General features: G+C 54.8%; 2 protein-coding genes across 3 annotated transcripts; one reads left to right on the top strand and one right to left on the bottom strand.

Moving 5' to 3' along the window:
* Positions 1 to 3,873: 3,873 nt before the first annotated feature.
* Selenow (selenoprotein W) lies at positions 3,874 to 8,726 on the top strand. Of its 2 annotated transcripts, none has more exons than XM_005336588.5 (6): positions 3,874 to 4,113; positions 5,378 to 5,402; positions 5,495 to 5,548; positions 5,713 to 5,787; positions 5,888 to 5,986; positions 8,362 to 8,726. In XM_005336588.5, the coding sequence occupies exons 1-5, from the start codon at positions 4,085 to 4,087 to the stop codon at positions 5,966 to 5,968; spliced, it is 264 nt and encodes an 87-aa protein (XP_005336645.2). In that variant the 5' UTR covers positions 3,874 to 4,084; the 3' UTR covers positions 5,969 to 5,986; positions 8,362 to 8,726. The 2 variants fall into 2 exon arrangements, with proteins under 2 accessions (XP_005336645.2, XP_077887899.1); XM_078031773.1 differs by having other exon boundaries at positions 3,955 to 4,113; positions 8,286 to 8,726.
* A 3,005-nt stretch (positions 8,727 to 11,731) lies between these two features.
* Positions 11,732 to 13,895, bottom strand: LOC144370744 (uncharacterized). Its single transcript, XM_078031772.1, has 3 exons — positions 13,750 to 13,895; positions 12,705 to 12,853; positions 11,732 to 12,219 (listed from the first exon to the last, which is right to left on the bottom strand). Exons 1-3 carry the CDS (start codon positions 13,850 to 13,852, stop codon positions 11,917 to 11,919), a joined length of 555 nt encoding a protein of 184 aa, XP_077887898.1. The 5' UTR covers positions 13,853 to 13,895; the 3' UTR covers positions 11,732 to 11,916.
* Positions 13,896 to 15,862: the final 1,967 nt, after the last annotated feature.

Raw genomic sequence — 15,862 nt, 5'->3', positions numbered from 1 at the left:
AGTGGGGGACCGAGTGCATGGTGTCATTGAGTGACAGCGTATCTATTGAGCATGTCCGCGTGGTGTTTGTGGGTCTGTGTTGTGCTGTGGTGTTCAAGATCCATGTGAAAGTCTGGGAGTGTGACTGGGTGAGTTTGTGTTCGGAGAGTTGTGTGTGTGTGTGTGTGTGTGTGTGTGCCTCCAAGTGCAGCAATGTGTGTCTTGTCCCTGGATGAATGACAGCATGCCCTATCATGTTACTGAGCAGCTGTGTCTCTGCAGGGCTGGTGGCATTTTGAGTTGCTGTGTGTCATGGGCGTTAGCGATGGAGTCTGTGCAGCATGGTGCTTGGTACCTGACTGTGGGTCCCAGGGGCTGGCTCTCTGGATGGCCTTTGTGTTCCTGGGCGGATACATGTGTGTCGTGTGTTGGGCGCTGGGTACTGTCACCCATCCCACCCTGCAGCAGGCTGGCGGTGGCTGCGCCTGTGGATGTGTCGTGACGTGGCTGGCCACTGACGGGCTGTCGTGGTGACCTGTGGCTGAATAAAGACGGGTGCTGATGTGACTGTGTCTCAGTTGGGCTGCGTTTGGGCGAATGTGAAGTTGTGCAGTCAGGGGAAGGGGTGCTGGTGTCCCCCTGGGGGCTGTGTAAGACACACAGGGGCACGGATGAGTGCCAGCCTGCGGCCACTGATTTCTCTAGCCTCTCCTGCGGGGCCACAAGGGCCCCTTTGTTCTCAGTGACAGAAGAGGAATGTCCCTCCTCTCGTGAGGTCCTGGCAGTGCTCTGCCACTGAGCCGTGCCCTGGGACTGCTTGTCCCCGCCATCACTGGTATGCACTATAGAGCCACAGAGAGATCACCTGGGGCCTCTGAACAGTGCTGTTATGGGTTGAACCGCGTCCTGCGCAAAATTCCTATGTGACAATCCTAACCCCCTAATCTCTGAACGTGACCTTATTTGAAAATAGGGTCATTAGGGATGTCATTAGTTAAGGTGAGGTCACATTGGAGTACAGCGGGTCCCTGCTCCAACATGGTTGTTATAAACCAGGGCACAAGGACACCGACACTTGCGGACATGGCCCGTGAACACGAGGTGAGACCGGGTGGGGTCTCTGCAACCACAGAGGGAGGGAGCACCAGAGATCCAGCGACCCACCAGAAACCAGGCCAGAGTCTCCCTCAGGGTCCTTGGAAGGAACCAGTCCTGATCTTGATCTCAGACTTCTGGCTTCTGTAAGAAGTTTCAGCCAGTTGGTTTGTCCTTGGTGAGAACCGCCCAGAAGGCACAGGACTTTCTCTACATGTTGGAGGATGAGCAGGTGGCAGAGGGCAGGAACAGAATGTGCAAAGGCCCAGAGGCAGGGCTGTGGGTGAGGTCCTTGAGGAAACCTCAGTAGAGCTGGGTTTGGCAGCATTGGAGGGGCCAGAGAGTCACCCTGGGACCAGGGAGAAGTCGGTCATGCCACGGTTTGGGTCTTTGTTCTGAGGACACTGGCTCTATTTATGAGGCACTCACACTTCTCGATGCCCTGTGCTAATTGCTATTCCAATACTTGCTCCTTAGGTCTGATGCCAGAGATGGGAACTTCTTTTTTTTTTTTTTAATTTTTTAATATTTATTTTTAGTTTTCGGCACACACAACATCTTTGTTTGTATGCGGTGCTGAGGATCGAACCCAGGCCGCACACATGCCAGGTGAGCGCGCTACTGTTTGAGCCACATCCCCAGCAGAGATGGGAACTTCCTTTTTTTTTTTTTTTTTTAGAGAGAATGAGAGAGGAGAGAGAGAGAGAGAGAAAGAATTTTTAATATTTATTTTTTAGTTCTCGGTGGACACAACATCTTTGTTGGTATGTGGTGCTAAGGATCGAACCCGGGCCGCACGCATGCCATGTGAGCGCGCTACTGCTTGAGCCACATCCCCAGCCCAAGAGATGGGAACTTCTGACCCAGTGAGCACCGCGATGAAATTGGGCCAGAGAGCAGGAGCACACAGGTAAAGCTTTCATTGGGTGGCTTAGCCTCAAGGAGAGGGGACACAGCACTGATAGAATTAGGCTAGGTCCCCAAACAAAGCAAGAAGCTATTTTTACTTATGTGTAAGGTTATAAGAGGTGGGTTAGGGATTGGGATGTTTTTTGTTTTGGAAATCAAACCCAGGGCCACTTAATCACTGAGCCACATCCCCAGCCATTTAAAAACATTTTTTACTTAGAGACAGGGTCTCTCTAAGTTGCTGAGTCTCCCTTTAAACTCTCGATCCTCCCACCTTGGCCGTCCGAGATGCTGGGATTACAGGCCACGGTGCCCAGTGTGTTTAGAAATTTTAATGGAGTTTAGATCTTTAAAAAAAAAAAAAAGATTTTTTTTTTCCCCTGCGTGAGCACTTTGAGAGATGGTCAGTGTCAGTTTAGAGCCAAACTTTACATCTGTCCTGTTGATGCTGTATCTCTTTTAATCGTGTTTGCCTGCAATAAGGTCACTGCAGCTGTTAAGAGAATACATGGGTATGGCTTTGCACACTTGTAATCTCAGCGACTGGGGAGGTCTGAGGCTGGAGGATCACAAGTTCAAGGCCAGCCTGGTAATTTAGCCAGACCCTGTCTCAAAATAAAAAGGGCTGAGGAAGTAGCTCAGGGGTAGGGGGTTGGGTTTGTCTTGAGTCCTTTGCCCTGATCCCCCAACAATTTCCTTCTCTTATCTAGTTTATCTTTGAAAATGTTAAGGCAAAGATATCTTGGCTAAAGAGGCATCTGGTTTGGTTTGGCTGGGTTTTGTACAGGGGTGTGTGTGTGTTTGAATCAGGGGCCTGTGCCTGCCACTTGCTAGGCAAGTGCTCTACCACTGAGCCACATCCTCCACTCCTTTTATTTTTTAGTACCCATGGGGGCGCTCAACTATCGAGCCACACCCTCAGCCTTTTTTCTCTTACAGACAGGGTCTCCTGAGTTGCTAACTGCCTAGCTAAGTTGCTGAGGTGGGCTTTGAACTCCTGCCTAGGCCTCCCAAGTCACTGGGATTACGGGCGTGCGCCACCACGCCTGGCTTTATGCTTACTTTAGAGACAGGGACTCCTTAAGTTGCTGAGGCTGCCTTGGAACTTGGGTTCCTCATCCTCAGCCTCTGGAGCCGGTGATTACAGGCGTGCGTGCGCCACCATACCTGGCTTTTTTTCTTTTCTTTTGAGTGCCTGTGGAGGTACCTGTCTCAAATCCTCCCAAAATAACACAGCCAGCGAGGAAGATGGAGGGGGACGTGAACTTTGCCAGGAGAGGTCAAGCGAGGACCCCGGAGGTAGAAGGTGAAGCTGGTACCTCCGCATCCACGTGCAGTCGGGAGCCAGAGCAGCAGGGGGCACCCAGCGAGGCGGTGAAACGAGAGACCATCGCCCGCAGGCGATCACGCCCACCTCGCAGAGTGGGGCACCGAGGCTTAGAGAGAGGAAAGGGTCTTAAGCCCTCAACTCTGCAGCCTGCTTCCATGACCTTCCGTGGATCCCTTCGCGGGGAGCCGGGATGAAGGCGCAGAGTGGAGGGCTACATGGTTATGAGGCGCCTCAGGGCCGGCGGCTGGGTTTGGAACGCTCGCCGGACCCCGCAGCCTCCCCTTCGACGTCCCACTGCCTACCCCAACCTTTCGGGGCTCCGTTGCCTCTTGGGGTAGGAGAGGTCCCAACCCCTCCCCGCGCTTCGGCTCCTCCGCCCTCTTCCAGCCGCGCGGTAGCGTGACAACGACGCAGCCAATTCCCTGCCACCGCCCCGCTGGGCTGTACCGTGCTGGCTGGAGTGGCGGGGGGGGGGGAGGAAGGGAATGCGTGCAGGGCTTGTCCCAGGCACTCCCTCCATCCAGACACCGACTAGCCCGACAAGGGGACAGTAAGGAGGCTGCCCCGGGGGTGTCGGGTCGCGGGCCGCGGGGCTCTGTGGCCGCTTCGGCGCCGCGGTGTCCCCCGCATCCCCCCGCTCCCTGCATTGGTTCGCGCCGCGGAGCGCGGAGAACCAGCCGTGTGCGCGGTGCCCGAGACACAGCGGTAGCGAGTCCGCGGAGCTCGGTCAGGTCGGAAGGTCCGCTGTGCGGCGGCTGCTGCGTCGCGATCATGGCTCTCAAAGTCCGAGTCATTTACTGGTAAGCGCGGAGGCCAGGGGCCTCTCCCTACGGCGATTTCCGTGCGCTCGGAGCCGGGATGAGGCGTCGGGGGCTGGATCCCAGGCCCCGGGAGGAGAAAAGCGGCTGGGTGGGGCCAGGAGGGGTGAGGGCCGAGGGGAGTTGAACCCCTGTTTGGGACGGGCGGGACGTCTCGGGTTGTGAAGGGTCCAGCGGAGACATGTGTGTGGCCGCCGCAGACGCCAAGGGGCTTGGCCGCGGGTCGGGTGGATCTGTGCACTCCTGAGACTGACCCCTCCGCTATGCTCCGATTCCCCGCCCGCGAACAGCCCCTGGGTCAGGACGGCCTCCTGCACCTTCCTGGGTTTAGATAAAGACGCAAATAACAACCTTCGCGCCGGTGCCCGTGGGTGCCCGTGCTGCCAACCCCTCTTCTCGGGCCACAGTTCCCCTTTCGGTGATGCGAAGAGGGCGAACGTAGTAGCTCCTGCCCAGGGAGCGCTGCACAGCAGCCCCGACTGCCTTTGAACCTATTTCCTCCGCTCAGAGGATCTGCCCTGGCACCTCATTCTATGCTAGCATGCAGTAGGTGCTTAATAAATACGGGTTCAATGAATCTACTGCCCCCTGAACCTTTTGAGGGAGGGGAATTCTAGCTTCATTTTACGGGGCAGGGAGAGGGGAATGCAGTAGGTCGAGGTCCTGGCTCAGACAGGGGCCACTCCAACCTGGGTGGCTGACCTAATTATCTGGACTCGCACCCAGGATCCAGTGGGTCTCCGTTTTGGGAATGCCATGGCCTGTTAGAAGCACAGCTCGCTTGACATTTTGAGTTCCCAGGAGGCCTGTGCACCAGATTCCAGCCGGAAATGGCATCCTGGGTGTTGGAAGGTGTTCAGGTTCCAGGAGCGACAGGGCTTCCTTCAGTGCTCTGGGCCTGGGCCCCAGCCGAGGTTGCATGTTGTTTATGCAGCTCTTGTTCTAACCCAGAGCCCTCCCTTTTCTTCCCTGTTGCCTTCCCCGCCTCATAATTGTGATCTGGTCACCCCGTCTGCGGCCTCCCTCTCCTCCTTTGCCTGGCTTGGCTCTTTTTCTCTGCTGTTTCCTATTACACTCTGGTGTCCGTGTGTCTTTCTTCCCTTCTCTGTCTCTTCTGCTTGGTCATTTCTGCCCGTCTTATTCTCTTCTCTTCCTGGTCCCCTCTGTCCTGCCATTACTGCCTGCTTTCCCTGTGTCCCCACCTGTCTGCCTGTCCTGGAACTCCTCACTTGGACTCACCTACCAGTGGCGCTTGAGGCTACAAGCCTAAGGTAAGCCGGGGGCCCTCAGGAAGCACCCTGAGTCGGGGGAGTGCATCTGGGGGGCTGGCTGGGCACTGCTCTGATCTCCTCCCCCTTTCCAGTATCTCCAGCTCAAGAAGAAGCTAGAAGATGAGTTCCCCGGATGCCTGGACATTGTGAGTCTCGGGGATGTGGACGTGGAGGGCCCCTTGTCTGTCTGAGGGTCTGGTGCTGGTGGAGGTGGCTTAGCCCCACAGCCTTCACCCTCCCCCCTCACTTCCTGGGAAGGGGAAGCGTTTCCAAGAGGGCATCCCAGCGCCAATCTGTCCTCCCTGCTTAGTGCGGCGAGGGGACTCCCCAGGTCACCGGGTTCTTTGAAGTGATGGTAGCCGGGAAGCTGGTTCACTCCAAGAAGGTATATCTCTGTGTGTGTCTTGTTTGGGGGTCAAGTAGGGCTGGGGCGGAGGCTGGTGTGTGGGTCCCAGCTCGACCCTTTCTCTCTTTCCCCTCCCCAGAGAGGTGATGGCTATGTGGACACGGAGAGCAAGTTTCTGAAGCTGGTGGCTGCCATCAAAGCCGCCTTGGCTCAGGGCTAGAGTGCCCTGAAGGCAGAGGTGAGGGGCCCAGGCTGGCGCTGACCTGGGACCAGTCTGCGAGATGGGGCATCCAGGTGTCCCCGGGGCAGGAGGAGTGGAAACAAGGTCTGGGTGGTGCAGGATGACTCCTGAGCTGGCAGTAGGCTGAGGGCTGCCCTCAGCAGCTCTCCTGCTTTGGAATAGAAGGTACTAAAGAGACACTCTGGATTTTGTCCCTTTGCCAGGAAACAGTGACTATCTGTGACTGTCAGCCCAGGTTACAGGCACATTTGGAAACACAGCTCCTGTGCTCAGTATTTTCAACCTGATCATCAGTTATCAGACCCTGAACCTGAGACTTTTCCAGAGTGGGCCCACAAACACTTTAAGAAACTAACTGACAAAGAATGTTCTAGAAACTGACACTAACTCTAGAAGTGATCCCCTGCCCCAGAAGGGACTCCCTTCTCCCCCAGAGCAATGTAGAATCAAATCCAGAACCAGCTGTCAGCATATCCTGAACCCAGGCACCCCTTCCCACAGCTGCACAGAACTGTGCAGACCAGTTCCCAAACTGGAGGACTGATAACTAGTTCCCTATGTCCTCTGAGCCAGGTAGTTCCTTCCAGCCCAGCCCCTTCTAGAACACATAGCCCTTTCCATAACCCTCTGGAACATGGACTGCTTTCCAGAGCCCTCTTGAGTTTGGTTTCAGTTTCCTCAAGTACATTCCAGATGAGCTCCAAACCCCTTCTCATCCAGGACTGGGCACCATTCACCAGTGCAGACCAGGGCTAAGTTCTGGTTTTGGGGACACTCCTTTCCCGACCCGCCTATACTAGAGACTGAGCCTAGGGCTGCTCTACCACTGAGCTTCAGCCTCAGCCTTTGATTTCAAGACAGGGTCTGGCCAAGTTGCCAAGCCTGGCCTTGAACCTGCGATCCTCCCCCCAAGTCACAGGGATTGCTGGTGTGCATCACCTTCCTGCTCCAGAGCAGTGAGGCCACTCTGAATTTGGACCTGCAGATCTAAAGTAGTGACTACAGAAGGACAGTGGCATCCTGCCTCCTGTGTGGGTCTGACATGAAGCACCTACACCCCCACATTGGAAATGAATTTCTTGGTTCCACAGTGGCTGGGGACGGTGGGTGGTGCCACGCAGCGGGATTTGACGGGAACTCTGTGGAGTGCTCAGCTCTGACTAAACCCGCCTCCAGTCAGCACTGGCAGAGGCTCCCTTGGATTCCAGGGGGTGAGTCAACAGATGACTCATCTCCCATAAAGGAAAGTGGGTTTGCCTAAGGAAGAAATGGGGGGAGGCAAGTCTGTGAAGAGGGACTGGTTTTTTGTTTGTTTGTTTGTTTTGGTGCTTGGGGGTGGAACCCAGGGCCTGCCACCTGCTGAGCACATGCCCTGCCCCAGGGCCACTGCCTGCCCCTGTTTGGCAGTGCTGTGGCTCTAGTTTTCAGGACCCTTGGAAGGATTCAGAAGAACTCCAGCAGCTGTTCTGCATGGTTCCAGGTTACCTAGGGAGGGGCAGAGGGCAGGGGTCGCCAGGCAGGAGCTTGTGCCCTGTCCCCCAGACAGATGCAGGCTGATTGTGCCAGCTGCCATGTTGACGAGATGGGTGAAAATACGCCCCAGTTCTTGCGCTGGAGGGGCTCGCTGGCACCATCGCGTCCCAGCTTTTTACTGGGGACTGTGCTTACACAGGGCTGGCCTTGTCTCCAGGCCCTCCAGAATTTAAGCCGAGGCCACACTCCCAGAGCCCGCGACACCAGCAGTGTTAGCACAGGTGGCTGTGATCCCAGCGAGGCTGAGGCAAGAGGGTTGCAAGTTCCAGGCCCGCCTCAGCAACTTGGCAAGATCTTGTTTTGAAAATAAAAAATGAGAAAAAGATGGGCAGGGGGTGCAGGGATAGGAGTGTGGCTCAGTGGTAGAGTGCCCCTGGGTGCAAGCCCCAGGACCAAAGCAAGACTCCCCCTGAACCTGTGTGTTAGCCAGGTGGTGCACACCTGCAATCCCAGCAATTCAGGAGGCTGAGGCAGGAGAACCACAAGTTTGAGGCCAGCCTCAGCAATGTGGCAAGACCCCTGACTCAAAGACTAAAAGGGGCTGGGGATGTGGCTCAGTGGTAAAGCACTCCTGGGTCCATTTCCCAGTATCAAGTAACAACCCCACGTGTGAGTTGCGGCGGGCTCTGGAGATGGGTTTGGCTCTGGGCCACCAGACTTTCTGTAGGCCAGCAGGTGGCTGCCTATCACCTCTCCACAGGCTCAGTGAGAGCTGGCCCTCAGCCGGTCCCTCCCTGTGCACCCTGTTTCCCTGGGCCTGCAGCTCTGTGTACCCTTGTCACGCTGACCTGGACCTGCAACCTGCAACCCGCTGCCCACTCCGCCTCTTCTCTCCACAGTCCAGGGACCTTGGCCCAGCCCCGCTCAGCAGACGCTCCATGACAGGAAGGACTGAAATGTCTCTGGGACGCCTGGTCTTTTCTCGATGTCCTTGCAGCCTCTGGGTCGGAGCCTAGTCGACACCCCTGGTCTTTGCCTCTGAGTGGGGTGAGGTGTTTCCTCCAGGAGCCACGCCCACACAGGTGGTCTCATGCCTGTCATGGGGTCACCAAGAGAGCCCACACTTCCCTGCCCCCACACTGCCCTGCACCCCCCACCTCCCCTCTGCTCCTGGAGGAGGCCTGTCCCTCGCCTTCCTCAGGGGAAGCTGTGGGGCCGGGTGGGTGCAGCCCTTCCCAGGCCAATAAACAGTGGGTGAATCCAACAGCAGAGCCTCATCTGTCCTGGTGTCCTGTCTTTCCCCTGGAGCCCCTCCAGTCCCCTGACGCTTTGCTGATGACAGGTAGGCACTTTATAGCAGAGGAGGGGACAGGTCAACATGAAGCTAACAGATCCCTGCTCCACCATTCTTTGTTCCATAGGAATCTGTCTGGCTTCGAATTCTTTTTCGGTAGCAGACCTTGAACCAGTGGGCACTTGACTATGGAGCCCCATCCCTAGCCCTTTTTGAAAAAAATTGAGACAAGGGTCTCCCTGAGATGCTTAGGGCCTTGCTAAGTTGCTGAGGCTGCTTTGGACTCGCAATCCTCCTGCCTCTGCCTCCTGCATATTCTGTGTGTGGTTTGCTGGGGCTGCTGTCACAATACCATCACAGGGACTAAAGTCACAGAAATGCCTTGTCTCACTTGGAGGAGGCTGCAGGCCTCTCCTGGGCTGGCAGAGGCCACTGGGCTGTGTCCTCACATGACCTTTCCTCTGCTCACTGTTGGCGTCTGTCCACTTGTAAGGAAACCTGTCGTGATGGGGCCCCTTTATCCCCACCTTGAAAACCTTATTACCTCTAAGACTTTCCATCCGGGCACCTTGGCTTCAGGAGGCTGAGGCAGGAGGATTGCCTCAGCAATTTAGCAAGGCCCTAAGCAACTTGGGGAGACCCTGTCTTGAAATAAAGTGCTAGGGTGTGGCTCAGTGGTTGAGCACCCCTGGGCTCAATCCTTGTTACCAGAAATAAATGAATGAACTCTCCAAAGCCTGTCCCATGCTGAGGTGCTGGGCTTGAGCACAGGCCGTGTTCAGGGGCCAGTGGGGCCCACTGGGAGTGCCTCTCCCCTGAGTCCAGTGGGTCGTGGTTCCTCCTCCAGCTGCAGGTGGCAGAGCTGGTTCAGACTTCTGGGTTGAAGGTCGGGAAGGGCCCTCTGGTCAGTTCCTCCAGGGACCTGCAGCTGTGTTGGTGACCAGTGGCAGGCATGAGACCACCTGTCAAGCCATGCACAGCCCTGACCAGGCTGCTCCGCAGGTGGCACTGTGGGCATTGTATTCAATTCTATTATATAATAATGTGCTCCTACCGCTTCTCAAGGACTTGACTTCAAGAAGCCTAATAATTTTAAAATTTTTATAGCATTTAATTTTTTGCATATATTTTTAGTTGTAGTTGGACACAATACCTTTGTTTTATTCATGATCGAACCCAGTGCATCACACGTGCTTGGCAAGCAGTCTACCGCTGAGCCACAGTGCCAGCCCCAGCCTCTAATTTTAAAGTGTTTCCCTTCCCTGTCATGGTTGATATTAGGTGTCATTTGCTCCCTCTAAGGGTACACACGTGGCTGGCAAACACTACTTCTGGAATAGCTGTGTGATGTTTGTGGCATTTGAACTGTGGACCAAGGGAGGAAGACCTGCCCTCAGTGTGGCTAGGGACCAGCTGAGGGCAAAGGAAAACAAAAAAGTAGAGGAAACATGTATTTGCAATCTCCCCTGGAGCTGATGCCCTCCTCCTGCCCTTGGAACTCAGAACTCCACATCTACCCTCAAGACTCAGGACTTGTGCCAGCAGCTGTCCAGCTTCTCAGGACTTGGTCTTGGACAGAGATTATACCCTGAGTTTTAATGCACATAAGAACTTTGCACCTGGTACTTGAGACACTCCCCACACTACCCCCAGTACTGGGGAGTTTTACCAATATTCAGGTGCCACAAGAAATCAAACATGTACTCAAAATTTTGAGGGTGGGCAGGGCCGAGGTTGTAGTTCAGTGGTGGAGCACTTGCCTTGCTTAGATCCTCGGCACCAAATAATTTTTTTTAAATGGAAGGGCAAAGCAAATTTTACATTGCCAGAAGGGGGCGCTACAAGAACCTGGATGGCAAGTAAGCCTGGGCAGGCAGTCCTCCTGCTCATACCCCAATGCAGGGCTGCTCTTAGCCCCAATTGGAGGGGCTCAGAAGTACAAAAGACATGATTGGCTACTTTAAATATTGGGATGGGCTATTATTTAAATGGTCACAGTTGGACCCAAGGAAGGCTGAACACTGTACTGTGAAAATGAACCACCATTTTCTGTTTCTCAAATGATTGAACCCAGGGCTCCATGCACGCTAGGCAGGCACTCCACCACTGAACTACTTCCTCAGCCCTGAGACATTGCACCTGGACTGAGAGTTCCACCATTGCCATCTGGGGCCTTTAGACTTTGACTGGGCCCCTCTATCATAATCCCAGGTCTCCAGCCTGCAGAAAGTCTATGTGGGAATCCTCCTAATTAGAATGTCAATTCCCTTTGTAAACCCTCCCCACACAGCTACACCTATATGTAGGTTTTTCTATTATATTTTCTATTTTTTCTATTTCCATCTCCCAGAAGATCCTTGACTAACACAGCTCCCAAGCACCTTGTGTTGATAGGAGTTATAATTAAAACTGAGGAAAACTTAAAAAACAGATTACACAAGCACACAGCTTATCAGCCCAAAGAGGTCTTGTCATCACACATCACAGAGCCCCAGGAAATCTCTACTGCAACCCAGGAAATAGTTTGAATTTCATAAACCTCATGAAAATGCCTCTTTCAGACCCCTAGCAGAGACCTTTTTAAAAAAAATATTATTTTTTAGTTGTTTTTATGTGGTGCTGAGGATCAAACCCAGGGCCCTGCACACACTAGGCAAATGCTCTAGCCACACCCCAGCCCAAACAGGCCTTCATAACAACTGATTTAGAGATCATTATCTGGATCATGGAAAACCTACTTCCAGTCAAAGTCCTCCCATGGAGAACCAGGGCCTGCACTTCTCTGCAAGGCAGGTGTCAGCCCAGCCATACTGTGGATGACCTCATTGAAAACCTTCAGAAACCTTTTGCAATAAGCAGCACTATCGCTCCTATTTACCAAAAAAGAAAAATATATGCAAGGGCCTTCACTCAGTGCTTATATTACTGAGAGTTTAGTCTTTGTCTCCAATGCCAATCTAATAATGAGGACCCAGTTTTGAGAAAAAAAGTTTTACTACTTTGCAATCAAAGGAGAAGGAAGGGAAGGAAATGCACCCAGGAACACCCACTCGACTCCTAGACTGGAGACCCAGACACTCCCAGGTGACTCATAACAGCTGATGAATAGTAGCCAGAGAGAGGACCTGTGGAATGGGGCAGGTGCAGGACCCCCATCCACTCAGAAATCTCCTGGACCTGATTCATCTGTGTCTCCAAGGTCATGGTGCTCAGGTGCAGCAGTGGAGAGTCTCCTCATGACTTCTTCTAGTTCCGCTTCATCTTGGGGCCAGGAACTGTCCTGGGCATAGCCCTGGAATTTCCCAGGGGCCTCAGGCCGAATTTTCCAGGTGTGGTCACGTTTGCAGGATGGGCATATAAGAAAGTATGTGGACCAGGATGCGCCTACCCAAATTGTGGGGTTGCTGCATGGGCAGGAGGGCTTGGGGGGGCCTCCAAATGAATTTTTCAGACGATACAATCTCTGGGGAGACAAAGGGGACATGGAAATATGTAAGAGGGAGTTCTCACACCTGCCTGGGCCCCAGGTGGAAGGTGCATGTAGGGGGCGGTGCTGGAACAGGGCATGTGCTTCTAATCCAGAGGTCTGGAGGGCTGAAACAGGGTGGTGCGCTCCAGGCCACCCTGGGTAATGCAATATAAGGGCAGGGTGCTGGCTGGGTGGTGGGGAGCTGGTCTGACACTGGGAGCCAAGGCCCTGGGTTCTGTGCCCAGCTCTGCAAAGAGAACCAAAACACAGAGGTCCCTTGGGCTCTGGAGATCAAAGGCAAGGAGGAGATACCCAGGGACAGGACCCAGAGCCCAGGGATGGGGGGACTCTGCCAGGGGATCCTCGGGTTTAGAGGGTGCTGGGGTCTGGGTCCTGAAAGGGCACCGGGCAACAGCCAGCAGGCAGGTAGGGCCACCCCTGCCAGGGCAAGGAAGGGGTGAGTGGAGCCCGAGTCCCACCTGCACTAGTTGCTCCTCTAGGCCGAGGCGGGAGGCCAGGGCCTGCAGGGTACTGTTGGATGGAAACGGGTACTTCCTGACGTACTTTTCCAGAGTCTCCACCTGCTCCTTGCTGAGGGTCAAAGTAGTCCACTTCGATGATGATGGGTCTGGGAGAAAGAAGAAAATCAGAGAAGCCCCACAGACCATCCCCAGCCACCCCCCATTGACACTGCCCTGCCCTGGGCCACAGGGACTCAGCTGGCAAGCTGGGCAGCAGCACAGTGGACAGGAAGTGACACCTGGACCAGCCCCAGGGTCAGACCTGGCTTCCACCTTCCAGCCCAGCCCAGCCCAGCCCTGCCCCTCGCCAGCTTTGAGATGGGCCTGGAAAGGGCTGCTGTGCTCTCAGGACCCTTGGCCCAGGGGGGCAGGCCAGGAAGGGCCCTCACCCCAGAGCACTGGGCCTGGCCTCCCGCCGGCTCAGGCCTCCCCAGCCACTGCACTCCCCATCCCAGGGCTGAAGGCACTTTTGGGGGCCACTGGGCCCCAAGCTCTGCTCAGGCACCAATGCACATCTTCACCTCAGAGTCCACATCTGAGCCCGGTGTGGGGCCCTCGCCTGTAATCCCAGGGGCTTGGAAGGTGGATGGAGGAGGGGTTCAAAGCCAGCCTCAGCAAAAAGGGGTCTGAGACCACTGAGACCAAAGGGAAATGCACTCTGGGCTTTAACTCATGGCCTGACAACACTCAGCCCCAGACTGCTCCCTCCCCAGCCAGGTCACAGAGCTTGGTAAACTGCCCTCAGGCTCAGAAACCAGGAGCTGGTTTGAAGGTAATTAGGGCCTGCCTCAAACTCCCTGATTCCTCCCATAATGAGCCTTCATTCATGAAGCCTGTGCTTTGAATGGTGCATGTTGGAGTTCTTTCTGCCAAGAAAACCGCTCGTCCCAAACAAGAGCCCCCCTACTCTCCAGGAACTCCCTCCTGGACGCCTCTTCAGAGACAGCCCATCTCCTGCGACATCCCTTCCAGCACAAGCCCCGGCTGCGCCCAACTAGCTCACCCATCGGAAAGTGAATTCTTTCACTCTCAGGCATGGCAGGGTTCTTTGGGTCCCTGGGAGTCATTTCCTCCACCACAGCGAAGTCTCTTCTCACCCTGTCCATGGCAGTGGAGGCTCCCTTCAGAAGAATGGGACCAAACCCTCAAGACCCCGGGCTTAAATAGCCCCCCTGCAGGCTGGCCCAGCCCACCTCCCCCGCCCCCTGGCCCCGCCCTGGGAGGGGTTTCCCTGCTGGATTCCAACTTCCCCCAGGAGCTGGGGCTTGCTGTGCGGGAACCACGGGACCCACCCACACAGCCTCAGCCACTCACCAGCCACTTCCCAGGGTGTCCTCCTTCCTGCCCGGGCTGGAGCCCCACCTGTTAGGGCCAGGGAATTGGTCCACACCCACCTACCTGAGCCCACTCCAGTCACTGCTGCTGCAGCCTGGGGAGCCCCCAGCCTCCTCCCAGGTCCCCCAAGGACACACTCCACTCTCCAAGCTGCAGGCTGCAGGCCTAGGCTGTGACCTTGGCTTGGGCTGCTCTGCCCTGGGGCTGGGGGCTCAGGGGTGTGCCCAGGGAGGGCTGCCCAGGTCTCCTGGGGGTGGAGTAAGTGGGCTTCAGGGTTCTGAAGGGCCCCTGGGTTTGATCCAGCCATCGTTCAACCACCACGGAAAGACCCCCAACTCCAATTTAAAATACATTAAAGCAAGCTTGTGATTCCAACCAGCCGGGACTGTCTCTCCAGAAACCCGTGGGTGAGAGAACAGCCCCCCAGCTCTCTAGGAGCACAGCTTTACAGCACTACAAGTCCCAAAGGGGGTGTCTTGAGATTCTGACAAGCATAACCCAAAGGCAGGCAGTAGGTTAGTGGTCTCAGGGTTCAGCACTGAGGGAGTGAACTGGGATCCAACGTCAGAATTTCTGAGGCACAGCTGAGGTTTCAGAGGGGGTGTTATCTGGTCAGGGGAAGCCAGGCATGGTGAGTTCCAGGCTCGGGCAGGCATTCCAAGCAAGTTTAGAAATCACAGTAATTTATAGTAAAAGAGAAATTAACTTTTGTGACGAGGTGACTCCCAATCTAGGAGGGAATTAGGCTGGGTTCATCACCATGCTGGCAGACCTCATCCCTCCTGACCTCGGATGAAGGGGACTGATGAGGGGGTCACAGACCAGGGACCTCAAAATAACTCAGCTGAGTTCAAAATGACATGAAAGTTTACAGTTTCTTAGGACAGGTCTGTCTCCTTACCTAATACTGCTGCTCAGTGTCCTGCTGGGATGCGCCCCACCCAAGGCTGGAGACACCACCCAGGTAGAGTGTCTGCCTAGCTGCTGGAGTCCCCACTTCAGTCCCAGCACAGAAACTGCCACTGCTCCTCGCCTCACCCCTTTCCACACTTCATGTACCAGCTGGGAACAAAGTGGTGACCATGAAAACAAAGTCCTGGCCCTCAAAGATGGACACTGTGGCCAGGTGCAGTGGCATGCCTGTAATCTCTGGAACTCAGGAGGCTGAGGCTGGAGGACTGTGAGCTCAAAGCCAGCCTTAGCAGCTCCACAAGACCCTTTGCAACTTGGGGAAACCCAGTCTCCAAATAAGATACTCAAAAGGGCTGGGGATGTGGCCCAGAGGTTGAGCACCCCGGGGTTTAATCCTCAGTATCAACCCTCCCCAAAATAGATGGCCCCTCTGGCCTGTGCAGTGGTGCAGAGCAGCAGCTACTTGAGTCAGAGACAGGAGGGTCTGGAGTTCAAGGTCACCAGGGGCAATTTAGCAAAACTGTGTCCTAATAAAGATGAAATAATACAATATCGGCTGGGGATGAAGCTCATGAGCACTTGTTAACCTCTGGGAAATCCTTCATTCTGTCCCCAGCAAGACACCCAAACACACACACGTGGTGCACACACAGAATCCCAAACCAAGTATAAACCAAACCCAACAAATCAAGAAAAACAAGACCAATCTCTTCGATTTTTGTTTTATTTTATTTTTGGTACCAGGGATTGAATGCAGGGCTGCTTGACCACTGAACCACATCCCCAAACATTTTTATTTCTTATTTAGAGACAGGGTCTCACTGAGTTTCTTAGGGCCTCTCTAAATTGCTGAGGCTGGCTTTGAACTT

Source organism: Ictidomys tridecemlineatus, chromosome 15 (assembly GCF_052094955.1).
Source record: "Ictidomys tridecemlineatus isolate mIctTri1 chromosome 15, mIctTri1.hap1, whole genome shotgun sequence".
Lineage (NCBI taxonomy): Eukaryota > Metazoa > Chordata > Mammalia > Rodentia > Sciuridae > Ictidomys > Ictidomys tridecemlineatus.
The sequence above is the reverse complement of the archived record's forward strand: the minus strand, read 5'-3'. Positions and strand labels throughout refer to the sequence as shown.